The sequence below is a fragment of the Pteropus vampyrus genome, unplaced genomic scaffold (assembly GCF_000151845.1).
Source record: "Pteropus vampyrus isolate Shadow unplaced genomic scaffold, Pvam_2.0 Scaffold137, whole genome shotgun sequence".
In the NCBI taxonomy this organism is placed as follows: Eukaryota; Metazoa; Chordata; class Mammalia; order Chiroptera; family Pteropodidae; genus Pteropus; species Pteropus vampyrus.
In genome coordinates this window covers 4,653,102-4,667,091 of record NW_011888918.1, presented here as the reverse complement: position 1 = coordinate 4,667,091, position 13,990 = coordinate 4,653,102, and the positions used below count along the sequence as shown (strand labels likewise).

General features: G+C 47.3%; 1 protein-coding gene across 1 annotated transcript in view; it reads left to right on the top strand.

Annotated features, from left to right (window-relative positions):
• The window catches only part of DDX11 (DEAD/H-box helicase 11), a 37,369-nt gene that overhangs the window by 17,976 nt on the left and 5,403 nt on the right, over window positions 1-13,990 (top strand). Inside the window, exons 5-18 of the mRNA XM_023535195.1 lie at window positions 5-180; window positions 3,263-3,308; window positions 4,271-4,378; window positions 4,620-4,707; window positions 5,073-5,281; window positions 6,864-7,016; window positions 8,002-8,048; window positions 8,622-8,701; window positions 9,570-9,614; window positions 9,734-9,801; window positions 11,335-11,373; window positions 11,649-11,760; window positions 11,907-12,035; window positions 12,541-12,701. Of these exons, the coding sequence (XP_023390963.1) occupies window positions 5-180; window positions 3,263-3,308; window positions 4,271-4,378; window positions 4,620-4,707; window positions 5,073-5,281; window positions 6,864-7,016; window positions 8,002-8,048; window positions 8,622-8,701; window positions 9,570-9,614; window positions 9,734-9,801; window positions 11,335-11,373; window positions 11,649-11,760; window positions 11,907-12,035; window positions 12,541-12,701 (1,461 nt within the window). The remainder of the gene's footprint in view (window positions 1-4; window positions 181-3,262; window positions 3,309-4,270; window positions 4,379-4,619; window positions 4,708-5,072; window positions 5,282-6,863; window positions 7,017-8,001; window positions 8,049-8,621; window positions 8,702-9,569; window positions 9,615-9,733; window positions 9,802-11,334; window positions 11,374-11,648; window positions 11,761-11,906; window positions 12,036-12,540; window positions 12,702-13,990) is intronic.

Sequence of the window (13,990 nt, the reverse complement as noted above, 5' to 3'; positions counted from 1 at the left end):
CACCTGCAATGCTCCTGTACAGAGACAGGAAGAAGAAGAGACTGAGCGTCTCCTCCGCCTCAGCAGGGAGGTACTGGCAGCAGGAACAGGGGCTGAGCTGCTGGAGCAGCTGGCATCTGGGGAGGAGGAGCTGGTCCTCTCCGAGTATGAGAGTGATGAAGAGAAAGGAACAGCTAATGGGTAAGATAGCACTTCTCCACCCACCACCCTGCCCGAGTCTACTTGGGAGCTCCGGGGGACGCAGCTCCTTTCTCGTGCCCAGATGTCACTCATAGGGCATCTGAAGGGATGGAATGCCAGCCACTGCTCTTTTCCTCTCAGCCAGTCTCCCGCTCAGGGTGCATAAATGATAGTAATAGCCAGCCCTCTCTCTCTCCCAGGCACCGGCTGCACGTATGTTAACTCTGTTATCCTAACAACAGTATTTGTGTCTCCCCTTTACACCTGGGGAACCTGTGGCCTGGTAAGGTGTAACGCCTTGGCCAAGGCCACAAGGTCAGGCAGGGGGAAGCTGGGACTTGAACCCACCCATCCAGCTCTAGATCTCAGGCTTTTAAGTACCAGACTACACTATGTAGGGTTTGGGACCTAAACCATCAAGGGATCCTTAGCTGTTTTTCTTTTCACCTTAAAGCTTCTGTTGGTCCAGGTTTCTAATTTAGGAGCTATCACATATGGGCGAACTAGAAAACAGAGGTAACAACTAGGCTATTTCTGGACCACACTGCCCCATGTGAGACTCTCCTTTTTCATTCATGCTTTAGCTTCACAAATGCCTTTTTGGTGTCTGCTCTGGGTGTGGCACATTTCTAGATATCATAGACATTGAGCTGAGTAAGACAGACATGGCTCCTGACCTCAGAGAACTTGTGTTTAGTGGATGGAGACAGACAGTAAGTGTGAAAACAGCCCTTGTCTGAAATTAGCACATTTACCTATGAGGGCAATAAAACAGGGTGAAGTGGGTGGAGTGTGGGGTTGCACCCCCAGGTGGCGAGGTCAGGAAAGACCCTCTGAGGAGGTGATGTTTGAGCCGAGGCCTGAAGGATGGGAAGGAGCCATGGTAAGACTTGGGAGAAGAGCATTCTGGTCGGAGACCTGTGAGTACGGTGGTCTGGGAATGGAACGAGTTTGGCGTGTTTGAGGAACAGAAGAAAGGCCCGAGTGATTTTTACATGTCGATTTTGTATCCCTTAACTTTACTGAATTTGTTTCTTCGTTCTAATGGTTTTTGTTAGAGTCTTTAGAGTTTTCTATATATAAGGTCATGTCATTTGCAAACAGACCATTTTACTTCCATTCTGATTTGAATGGCTTTTATTTCTTTTTCTTACCCGATTGCTCTGGCTAGGACTCAATACTATGTTGAACAAGAGTGGTGAAAGTGGACACCCTTGTCTTGTTTATGACCTTAGAGGAAAAGCTTTCAACCTTTCATGGAGCCAGATGGATATTAGACTTATTGAGAGATCACTTTGTAAATTATGTAAGTGTCTAACCACTATGCTGAACACCTGAAACTAATATAATATTGAATGTCAACTGTAATAAAAAAAAAGAATACATGGGTGATCATGGTCATGACTTAAATGACTGTAAAATGAATGCAGAATTAATATCTCAGAAATTCTTAGGGGGAAAAAAGCGTTCAACCTTTCACCATTGAGTATGATGTTCAGTGTGGATTTGTCACATATGGCCTTTGTGATGTTGAGGTACATTTCTCTGTACGCAATTTGTTGAGAGTTTTTATGATGAAAAGATGTTGACTTTTGTCAAATGCTTTTTCTGCATCTATTGAGATGATCATATGACTTTTATCTTTCATTGTACTAATGTGATATATCACATTTATTGACTTGCCTATGTTGAACCATCCTCTCTTCCCAGGGATAAATCCCACTCGATCACGGTTTGTGATTCTTTGAATGTGTTGTTGAATTCGTTTTGCTTGTATTTTGTTGAGAATTTTTGCATCTATGTTCATCAGGGAAATAGGCCTGTAGTTTTCTTTCTTGTAGTGTCCTTACATTACTTTGGTATCAGAATGATGCTGGTCTCATAAAATAAATTTGGGAGTGTTCTTCAGTTTTTTTGGAAGAGTTTGAAAAGGATTGACTTTTTTTTTCTTTAAATATTTGGTAAAATTCACCAGTGAAACCATCCGGTCCTGGGCTTTTCTTTGTTGGCTCAGTGGCCTGCCCGTAAGCCCAGATTTTAGGACTTGCCTTCTGACTGAACCTTCTAATTCTGCCCAGGGCTGAGCTGTCTGGACAGCTTTATACATCTCACTCTGAGGGAGACAGGAGCAACAGTGCTCCGTAAGCCCTTTCCCACCCGCCCCCAGGATTGCCGTCCCCTAGAGCCCCTTGGGAGCATGATAAAGAATTTGAATGGAGTTTGTAAAATTAAGAGACAAAGTGCTTCTTAGGGTTGCTTCTTCTGAGCACGAGCCATTAATCCTACAGATTAGCTTGTTCAGCTTCTGATGCCTTTGCATTTTGGGAGAGACACAAGCCTCCGAGGAAACAACCAATTCTGAATGCAGAATTTTTGCTCTTCAGTCCTTCACACATCCATCCTCACCCCTAGATCCTGTCGAGTTTATTCACTATGTGGCATGTGATTTAAATCCAGGCCTTTCAGACAAAGCTGACTGAACAATTCTTTATTGACCAGGAAGTAATACCTCTATAAATAATTTCTCTTCTAATAGCCCAAGGGAATTAGCATTTCTGCTTTTTTAAAAGAAAAATTGAATTACTGGGTGAACAGAATAATATCCATATGATGGCCCTACCTTATATAACAGGTAGAGCATATCTGTAAAAGGATTTTGTGTTTTGGAGGTTAGGAGCTTAGACTAATAATGTTGGCTAAACGTCCAGCCAAGTAATGCAGGGTTGACCACCCTCCCAGGGCAGAGTAGGCTTCGATGACATACAGTCAAACATTGAACCTAGGCTGTGGGAATACTGTGTCCTCTCTCTGTTCTCTCCTGCGTGGCAGTGGGAGGATGGCATTGGTGTTAGCCTGGGGTGTCTGTCTAACTGAGGGGGCAAACTAGCACTTGCTGCTATGGTGGAACCTCTGGGATGTGTCTGTCTCTTTCTGGTTCGGAGCTCAGTCCTCAGTTCCATTCTTACTTGTTTGGGTCTAGGGCTGCTCGCTCGCATGTGGTAGGTGCTCAGTAAATGTGTTTCTAGTTGACCCGAGTTTGCTGAGAAGACTTCTTTCTGTGTTTTGTTTTTCTCTCTCTCAGATTAGATGAGGATGAGGACGACCTGGAGGAAGAACATGTAACTAAGGTAAGATGCCATTCCTGGGCTTTCTGCCTTGGTTGGTCCTGAGTCCAGAACTCTTCATTCCTGGGGAGAATGTGGGAGTATCTCTAGCTGCTTCTCACTCTCCTGTCGGTGAGGAGCCTCCAGCTCACTGACTCTGTGGCTCCCCAAACTCAGACCTTGGTCTCTAGGTGCTCACCTGGCAGGCTGGCCTGGGCACCTGAGGAGACCTCTCCTGGGGGTGATACCTGGGCTCATGTGTCTCAGGTCATCAAGAAGCAGCCAGTCTGGGCCAAGGACTGGGGGTTTCTTTCTCCATTGGAGGCTGGGGAAGGTGAGGGCAGAGTGTCCTGCCCTTTGGATCTCTGATAGTGTGTTCCTCTCTCTCTGTATTTTCATTTGCATGGAATGCTATAAGGCATGTTTAGTGCCGACAGTTCTCAGATTCAAAATGTTTGGTTTCATGCATGTAAGACTTTTGTTTTCTCTGTTGAAATGAGATGTTTTTCCCCTTTTCTCTTTTCTTCTCCTCACTCTTTTAAATCTTCGAAGAGTACAGAGAATGTTTAGCTCAGCCTACTCCTGCTTTGCTGCCAGCCCCGTTGTCCAAGCCATCTGGGAGGTGTGTGTGGAATAGCCATCCCTCACACATTCCCCTGGATGTTAGGAGCTTTTTCCATGTCGGGGAAGTACCCTTTCCTAAGAGTACCAGGCTCTCCAGAACGGGTGGATTCGAGGCTGAGCATGACTCCTGGGAGGAGTTCTGTCTTGTGGGCATTCTCTCGAACTTTGGGAACTGAGGGTGAGGTGAGGAAGCCCTGGACCCCACACTCACTGAGGTCTGCTGTGGGACAGAGTCACCTTGCTTTAGGTTTGTGTATTTGTGGCCACTCTCCCCGTCAGGCCATGGCATTCCTTGATGTGCAGAGAATAATTGGGGATGTTGTAGTCTTCTCTTTGAAATCCCTCACTTTTCTTTGGAGCAGATTTATTACTGCAGTCGGACACATTCCCAGCTGACCCAGTTTGTACACGAGGTACAGAAGAGCCCCTTTGGCAAGGACACCCGGCTCGTCTCCCTCGGCTCTCGGCAGGTAGACAGAGCCAGGGCATCTTGGCCCTGTTCCCTTACCACTCCCTTCCCTGTGCCTTTGTCAACCTCTTCCAGGCATAGGAGGATGCCGGGCAGGCTGAGCTCGGGGAAGATCAGCCCTTTCCCTGGCCTTGCTGGCCCTTGGAAGAAAAGAGAGGAGGGTTGGGCCAGGAGGTCTCAGTGGGCTGCTGTGTGTCATTTAGCCAGCAAACATTTTCTTAACTTTCTTCTCTGTTTTATAGAACCTTTGTGTAAATGAAGATGTGAAAAACCTGGGTTCTGTGCAGCTTATCAATGACCGCTGCATGGAGATGCAGAGAAGCAAACACGGTAGCCACCAGCACCCTTGAGCCATAGAAAGAGCCTGTGGGACCATCGTGTGGTCTTGAACAGTACTGGGAAAGGGAGGGGGGCGGGAGTGGAAGTGGACCAGGGCCACAGGAAATATAATATCTTAAATGGAAATGGTTTCTTCCGAAAGAGCCTCCTTGGGAAAAGGTGTTTGTGCTTTTTACTTCAGTGCCTGGTCTGAAACCCTGGCTTTGAACACAAAGTAAAATACCAGAAGGTTATGTTGAGACCAGAATAAGTAGTACATGGAATGGTTTTGTAGACTTGACCTTACAGGCCCGCTTCTGGCCATGGGGCTGGTTACCATTATTTCTGCCTTTGCTCCCATATTATGTCACCCACAGAGAGCAAGAGCAGAGCTGAGGACAAGGAGCCCAAGAGGAGAAGGCAGGAGCCCCGTGGCGCGTGCCCCTTCTACAACTACAAGCAGCTGCAGCTCCTCCGGGATGAGGTCCTGGTGGAGGTGAAGGACATTGAGCAATTGGTGACTCTGGGAAAGGAGGCTAAGGCCTGTCCCTACTATGGGAGCCGGTTTGCCATTCCAGCAGCCCAGGTGAAGACCTTGGAGGCGTGGGCAGTATTTCTTGACTCTAACTGTGACCTAGGCCACAAGGGAATTCCTCATTCCTCTTAATTCAGGAGGATGTCACCAGCTGTGGTTGGACTGAGTGACACACTACACACTGATGACACATAACCCACTCTTTCCTAGTGCATAGGATCGGAGGGGGGCCCCAGGTCCCTTGGTGGCTCTGGGCGGCAGGACGAGTCGGCATTATGTGGGGACAGCAGAGAAGAGCCAGGAAGGAATGTATTCCTAGTGAAACCACGGTGATAGATGCCAGGGCGGAAACTGAGAGGATGCAGTAGGGAGCTGCAGAACATAAATCTATTTCCAAATGGCCTTTCAGAGTGACTATCCTCGCTATGTACCTTCTTGCAGCATATCTGAGGCCTATCTTCTGGACTAGCCATCTGAGTGTTATTTAAACAGAAAAAAACTAATTTGACAGGTCAAAAATATTTCATTGTTATTTGGTTGGTGTGATTTAACCGTTTTCTTGCCACTTCCTTAATTTGAGTGACTTTTGGAAATAGGACATTATTCAGGGAGAATGCCATATAAAAGATCGAAGTATATTTTAAAAGATGTAGATTTTAAAAGAAGTATGTCAGAAATAATTTTGCATGGCACTAAATGCTCATCAGCAAGTGCGGCGCTCGCAGAGAGAGCCAGGAACTCCCCAGCCTCACGGTCGCCTCGTGCCCTGCCCGTGTCTGTTTGCTGCTGTGCGGGGTTAGCGCTGTAGACACTGCAAGCACAGGAAGATGTCTTGAAGTTTTTGTGATCTTGATTTTGTAAGGCACTTTTCACCTCATTTTTGTTGTCATGGTATCCCATTGAAAAAACTAAAGCAGGTGTTATCTATATTCTACACATGAGGACACTGGGGTCCAGGAGGGTTAAGTGATGTATCTGTTTTCTCACAGCAAATGAGTAAGGGAGCCAGTATTAAAACCTGGGCTGTAAGTTTCTAGCTTTCTGGATTTCACTTTATCAGTATTCTTTTAACTGAAAAATCGTCGTAACACCTAAAAAATGTAGAGCGCTTTTGTTTTTGTTACCCCAACCCCCCTTCTTAACCCTATTTTAAGATAGAGTTCATCAAACCTATTTTGCCGATGAGGAAAATGAAGCTCAGAGGATAAAGTGACTTTTCCAGAGTCACACAGCTGTGAAGTGGCAGCTCCAGGACCAGAACCCTGGGCTGCCTTCGGGTACTCCAGTAGTTTTCACAGTATATTGAGGAAACTTGGGTGCCCTGGGGGCTACCTTGGGGACATGGACAAGTCTAAGCAGCAGGGGTTCCACTCCCCTCTCCCCCAGCTTGTCCTTGGTTCAGTCAGAAGTCACATCAGCTTCAATTTTACGTTTCATATATGTAACATTCCACATAAAGCTTTTGAGGAATGTTTGTTACTAAAAGCACAGTACAGTGCTACAGCTTTTTCTATACACTTATTCTGGGGACGAAATAAAACTGTTCACACCAGGAACTTAGAGTAGGCTGGGTGAGCCTGCTGTAGGAGGGGGTCCCGCCACCACTTAGGTGGCCACCGTCTCTTCCCCCCAGCTGGTGGTGCTCCCCTACCAGATGCTGCTGCATGCGGCCACCCGGCAGGCCGCAGGGATCCGGCTACAGGGCCAGGTGGTGATTATCGATGAGGCACACAACCTGATTGACACCATCACAAGCATCCACAGTGCGGAGGTCAGCGGTTCACAGGTGGGTTGGCTTCTTCTTACCTGGGCCAGGACGTGCCATAGGGCAAAGGGGCATTTCTCTACCTAGACCTGGAATTCTTCCAGAGATGGGACTTGGTCGAGGTGCAGAGTCAAGGCAAAAAGCCTCCTTAGAGGCTGACTGGCTTCCCAGCAGATCTCAGAGGTGTGGGGATCCAGCTCAGGCACAGTGGCTCATTCCATTGTTCTTCACTGGCCTGTGTCATCCTAAGTCCCTCCATCCCAGAATTCTGCTAACTAATTTTCCATGATCCAGGATAATGGCGTGAGAGAAGCAGGGTCCTCGTGTAGTTGGATGTCATTATTATTGATATTGCTTAGAGGGGATATTGCTTCAGGAACGCTCAAGATTTCTGAAAGCCACTATTTATTTATTATCTATTATGTGCCATGCACTATAGGAGGTATCTTTGATTTTCATACTGACTCTGCATTGGGCTGGTATTCCCATTTTACATTGAGGACTTGGAGATTCAGAGAGGTTTAAGTAGTGCCTAAGGTCACAGCTAGTAAGTGTGAAGCTGGGATTTAACTACTGATTTCTGACTCTGAAGCCCACATGACATTTCACCACCTCTACTGACCAATGCCTGTGTTGATCTTAGGCCAGGATGTGATGGTTACCATGAACCATCACTCTTAGTAGATGACATGTCTTTTCCTAATCCAGTAAAAACTAGCAGGGAGCATCACTGCCTGAGAGATTCTGCCTCTTGCTTTTTTCCCTGACACAAAGTGGACAGTAACAGAACATACCTTATTTCCTCTATCAGGTCCCGACAGCCTACTGGCCTTTAAAACTCATACCTTTTGCTCTGTACCCAGCCCCACTCTGCTCACCTTGACTGTCTCCTGTGTGTCTTGGGCTGGCATTTTCTCATATAATCCAAGATGTCCCTGGCACAGCCCTTAGGCTGCTTGCTCAGAGCCTGGTCTGCCTTCACACCCATTCTCTGTTCTCTCCCCAGCTCTGCCAGGCACATTCACAGTTGCTCCAGTACATGGAACGATATAGGTGAGACATTACCTCTTGAGGGGGAAGGGAAAATGAATGGGAGCCTTGGAGTCCTGCTCTGAAGACCCCAGCTTTCAGGTCCCAGAGTGAAGCTCAGAACTGGCATGGACCAGCTCTGGGCACTTTGCATTTTTGCTTTCATGGTATCCCATCAAAATAGCTAAGGCAGGTATTATCCATATTCTACACATGAGGACACTGGGATCCAAAAAGATTAAGTGATTTATCTGTTTTCTCACAACGAGTAAGTTAGGGGTGCCACTCAACTTCAGCACCCCTAAGTCAGCCTCTGAGAGGAAGTACTTAGGTTGCCATCTCCGGCCAGGCTCTGAGGGGTGGACATGCTGCTCGTGTCCTGGTTCATGGTGTGTACCCCACATAGGCCAAAGATGCTCAGGACGTAGCAGCTGGCTCTGAAGGCCTTGGACCATGGACAGCCTTTTTTCTGCGATAGTATTTGTAGCTCGTGACCCAGTTTGAAAGATGCCAGACAGCAAGGCCTCAGCTTGGGGCACTTAGAAGGGGAATTGCTGCTGGAATAACACCGCTTAATGTCCCTTGTTTCTTCTTCAGGAAGCGTTTGAAGGCCAGGAACCTGATGTACATCAGACAGATCCTGTATGTCTTGGAGAAGTTTGTGACTGTGCTGGGCGGTAAGGAGCACCACACCCACCCTAACAGGCCTGCTCAGCTTGCTGGACTTGGTTCTCTAGGCACCATCAGACACATGAGTTTTCTGTGTCCTCAGAATTGTCTTGGCCATTGATTTAGAAAAGTTTTAATTTTTTATAGCTTAGTTGAGTTATCTGACCTTAGATCATTTTTAGAATCCTAGTTTATTTGCCACTTTCCTGAGTCCTTTTTTATTTTGCCAGGCCCTGCTCCACAGGTAGTAATAATAATAACATGAATGTATGATGTTTTTCGTACTAGTGATAGTTTGGATTGCTCCTATGAGGAAAGCAACACAGGCAGCCCTCAATGGTAGATGAGGAAACGAAAGCTAAGAGCAGAGAAGTGACCTGAATACCGTTCCTGAGCCCAGTGGGAGAGACCAGAGTCTGCTGGCTCCAGGTCCCGTGCATCTTTCCAGCATTCTGTGCTTCGACCCTTTCCTCAGTGATCCCTTTGAAGGCTTTCATAGAAGTCCAGAAAGCCAGCGGAGATTGTTCTAGAGGGATTTTATCTTACGTTGGTGCTCTTCGCTTCCATTTACCTTGCTGCTGTTACTGTGCAGCCTGGGCATGTCCTGTTTGCACCCATGTTAAATGGGGTGATTGCTCTGTCCCTGCCTTCTTGGAGGAGGTATAGAAAGAATGAAAGCATAAGGCTTTGAGCTCCATAGCACACATGTGGGTCAGACTTCGAGGGTCTCTAAAACCTCCTGTCCTCAGTGGGGTATTATAAATTGCAAAAAATATACAAATGTTCTTATTTGACGAGCACAGTGGAGAGTGTGAGATGATCGGGGGAGTGGGGTAGAGGACCGCCATCCTGACTTGTTTGAATTCTCTTTTTCAGGGAACATTAAGCAAAATCCTAATACACAGAGCCTCTCACAGACAGGTAAGAGGACAACCCTCATGGGCCCGGAGCTGGTCCGTGCCAGTTCTGAGCTTCCCTCTGGGACCGGAAAGCCGGGCTCTTCAGAGCAGGATTCCAAGGCTCTCGTTTGTCTCCCTTAGGGACGGAGCTGAAGACCATCAATGACTTTCTCTTTCAAAGCCAGATCGACAACATCAACCTGTTCAAGGTAAAGGTTTTACCTTTTCACATTAGCATATCCATCTCACCCTTGCTGCCACCTGTGGGCAGAATGCTATGTTAGCTCTGTGGAAGGAATTAAAAGTAAGTTCATTCTGTCTTCAAACAGTCCAGGCATGTCATGAACCCTCAAATAAAGCAGTGTGCCAGCAATAAAAAAAAAATCTTCAAACTATGGTCGAAGGATCATAGAGATTGGGGAGAAAAGGTGCTTTTCCTTGTATCTAATAAGCACAAATAGAGAAGCCGGGCCCTCCACTTAACTCCATCTTGGGGCATGGTCTTTCTCTGGGGCTGCTGGGCAGAGGAGGAAGTTAATTTTGTGAGCATGACGCTGCTGATAGGCTGAGGTGATTGAAAACACAGCTGGGCCACTCTGCTTCACCCTTCTCTCATCTTCCCACTCCAGCTGTGGGTTTAATTGCAGCTTCATCTGTGCTCCAGGCCTATATATTTGGTGCTTTTCCGGGTGGGGTACAGCCACTGTCACTTGACTCAGCCTTAGTGATTCTAGTTTACTAACGGTAACGGAGCACTTACTGTGTTCGAGGTGGTGTGCCTGGTTCTGTGACTCTGGAGTGGAATGTGCCATCACCATTCTAGAGCAAAAGAAGCTGAGGCTCAATGAGGTAACCTCAGGAGGACGACATAAGCCACACACACACACACACGTGAGCAAATGGTGCTACAGTGCGAACCAGCTGCAGGGACTCAAGACCCTGCTTTCTTTCCATCCTGCCTTTTTTCTTCAAACCAGCTTGCCCCTGACTTACCCATTTTGGTCGTGGTTACTACCGTTATCCTCTTCAGACAGGCTGGCAAGCTTTGAGTCCTTTGTCCTTTTGTGTCCCACATCCAAACAGTTGCCAGGCTCAACAGCTTGAAATAGCTCTTGAATGTATTCTACCTTTTCATTTGCGCGGCTGCTACTTCTCATGCAGGCTGTTTTTCCTCTTGCCTTCTTTCTGGTCTCCTTGATTTCATTCCGTCTTCTGATGGCTTTTACAAACTACAGTCTAGTGAATCTTGGTTGAAAGATACTCTTCTTTCTAGGAATCTTTAAAGGCTCCAAACCCATTGTCTTGCGTTCCAAGCTACACACCAGCTAAACTGCACTTCAGGCGTCCCCTGAACAAGTCCCAAGCTTTATCTCCTTTGTGCCTTTGCTCATAGGATTCTTTTTAAAAGAACTGAATCTTTCAAGGTCCAGCTTAGGTGCTGTCATGGTGAAGGAAAGCAGAGGGGACATAGCTATCACTGAGCAGCTTCAGGAGAGGCAGAGAGGGGCAGACTTGTTTGTGAAGAGGCTAGGTCTGAGGCCCGGCAGAGGCCATCTCATGGGAGAGCACTGTGTTGTGTCGGAGAGGAGTGACCCCAGAAAGGAGGGTGACACAGTCAGCCTCGAGGCTTTGGGCTCCTCGGGAGGTGGTGGTGAATCATGTTCTCTGGGTTCGGGGAAGTGGTTATTTTTTTCCCCCTGGTTAAGTTTTCCATGTGCCTGCAGCGGGTTTGGCTTTTGCAGGTGCAGCGCTACTGTGAAAAGAGCATGGTCAGCAGGAAGGTATAGTTCCCCTTCCTCTGGGTCTGGGCAGGGTGCAGCAGTGCCTGTGCTTGCTGCCCTCACGGTGCCTTCCTCTCTCCTGCCTTTTAGAAACCCAGTCACCCTTGTCTCCATTCTCCTCTCTGTGGAGCAGCCTCGCCAGGGCGGGGAGGGGCTGCCAAGATGCCTGGTTGGGGGTGGTGAGCTCTGGACAAGGGATGGAAGCCTCTCCTCTAGCCCAGTCTCCCTCAGTGCTGCTGCTCTCATTGGTCTTTGTTGCTCTCGTCCCTGCCCAGCTCTTTGGCTTCACAGAAAGGTATGGGGCAGTCCTCGCACCCCGCAAGGAGCAGCCCAAACTGGCTGGGTTCCAGCACTTCCTGCAGAGTCTGCAGCCTGGAGTGGCTGAGGGTGAGTCAGAAGGATGGGGGACTGGGCTACAGGCCCTGGGCAAGCACATGCCTTCCTTACTCATGGGCTCATCTGCCTCAGAGAACCACTGTAGACCCTTCACCCTTGTCCATAGTCCCAGACCCTCTTCCTTTTGCTCCGTGCAGCTCCCGCAGCTCCTATGGAGGAGGAGTCCACAGTGCCTCGGCCTGCTTCCCCGCTTATGCACATCGAAGGCTTCCTTGCAGCTCTCACCACTGCTAACAAGGATGGCAGGGTCATCCTGAGCCGCCAAGGTAATCCAAGGAGGACTCAGCCTGGAGCTGGGAGGCCAGAGCATGAAAGGAGTATTCCATCCTCGTACCTCCCTGGGTCAGGATGAGGAAACTGTGGTGATACCTGGCCCTTTCCTGGGCAGGTGGTGGGGTGGTGAGGAAGGATGCAGAGGTGCTGGATGGTGGGTCATTTCAGGCAACGGTATAAGAGAAGCTCGAGTGGTTTAGGTTAGATGAGCTTTGGTTTGAATCGTGGTTCCATCACCTATGAGCTATGTGTCTTGGACCAGTTTATCTCTGAACCTCAGTTTCCTCATGTAAAAAGGGAGATAATAGTACTCTGTACCTCAGGATTGTCCTGGAAATTAAGTGGGATTTAATTTAAAGGGAAAGTAAGATCTCATGCCTCTTACAGGGACCCAGCTGGAGATCTCCTTTGCCTCAGACTGATAGAACTATTTGTTGGACCTGCACCCGCCCCCTTCCCTATGTAACATATCTGCCTTTTTTTTTTTTTTTTTTTCAGGCAGCCTCAGTCAGAGCAGCCTGAAACTCTTGCTCCTAAATCCAGCTGTGCCTTTTGCCCAGGTGGTGAAGGAATGCCGAGCAGTGGTCATTGCAGGGGGCACCATGCAGCCGGTAAGGAAACCAGACCCAGCCTCTTGTGCCCAGATGTGGATGGGACTGTGACAGGGCAGGGTGCACCATCAGGCTTCTTCACTATCCCTTGGGTCCGCATGCCAGAAGGGGGTTGGCCTGAGCAGGCCAAGCAGTGTCCACCAGGTGGCATCGCTATACTGTCTCACTGCCCTGGCCTTTTAGGCTGTGGGGACAGCAGGCACTGCCTCTGCTCCAGCGAGTCTGTAGCAGTGGGATCACATTGCTACAGAAAAAGCCCTTATGGAGTTTCTCTCCCTCACTTAGGTGCCTCAGGGCCATGCCCTTCCTGTACCCACCATAGATACAACCTTCCCTCTCTATAAATTTAAATATATTTTTAGAAAAGTATTTTCACTGTAGAAAGCAGAGACAAGCAAAAACAGGAAAAAGGATCATAATTTCACCAGCAGAAAATTCATTTTAGTGCATATCATAATAGTCTTCGTATGCATAATTTTTACAAATATACATACATATTTTTAAAAATAAAAATGGTATTATCTGTATATGCTGTTATAATTTGCCTTTTTCACTCAGTGACAAAACATCATAAACATTTTTTCTTGTCAGCAAATAAGGACTTATTCCATCACACCCTGGCTGCACTTTATCCTATTACGTAAATACATTTTATATAACCACACTTGTTAGATATTTAGGCGATTTCTAGTTTTTCTGTTTCAGACAATAGAGTGGTAAATGTAACCAGTCTCTGCACAGAGATTATTTCCTAATGTCCTAGAAGAGGACTTACTGCAGAAAAGCTATTCAGTGTCCTCAAGCAGTCAGTGCTTCTCAGCCGCAGCCGCCTGTTAGATCGCCCCTTAGTTTCCCATTTTTCTTTCTTGTGTGTAGTCTTGTAGATTTTTATTCATTTATGTATTACAGTCATTTATAGTCATTGTTGCTTTTGATATTCAAATTGTCTCAAATGTGGCCTGTGGGAACCCCCTCATGCTGCCTCTGGTCCTTTCTCTGTGGCCCCATCAGCCCTGGAGTGCTTTCTTGCTTTTTGGCACAACAGAACATCCCAGGCCACCTGGTGCTTTCTTTGCTTCAGACTTTGAGTCATTCATTTCTCCAAGGTGCCCTGGTTTTTTTTACTGGGGATGGGTACTTAGAAACCAAGATCTGGGTGCTGGGGTGTTTGCAGTGCTCCTGGATGATCATTGTTTATAGGCCTTTTCAGTACAGACCCAGGAAATGTTTTCAAACATCATGAGTCCACATTGATATTTCTAAATCAAAATCAATTTATTTGACCTTACATTGTATCTCTTTTCTCTTGAGCTAAGCTTTTGGTTGCTTATATCAAC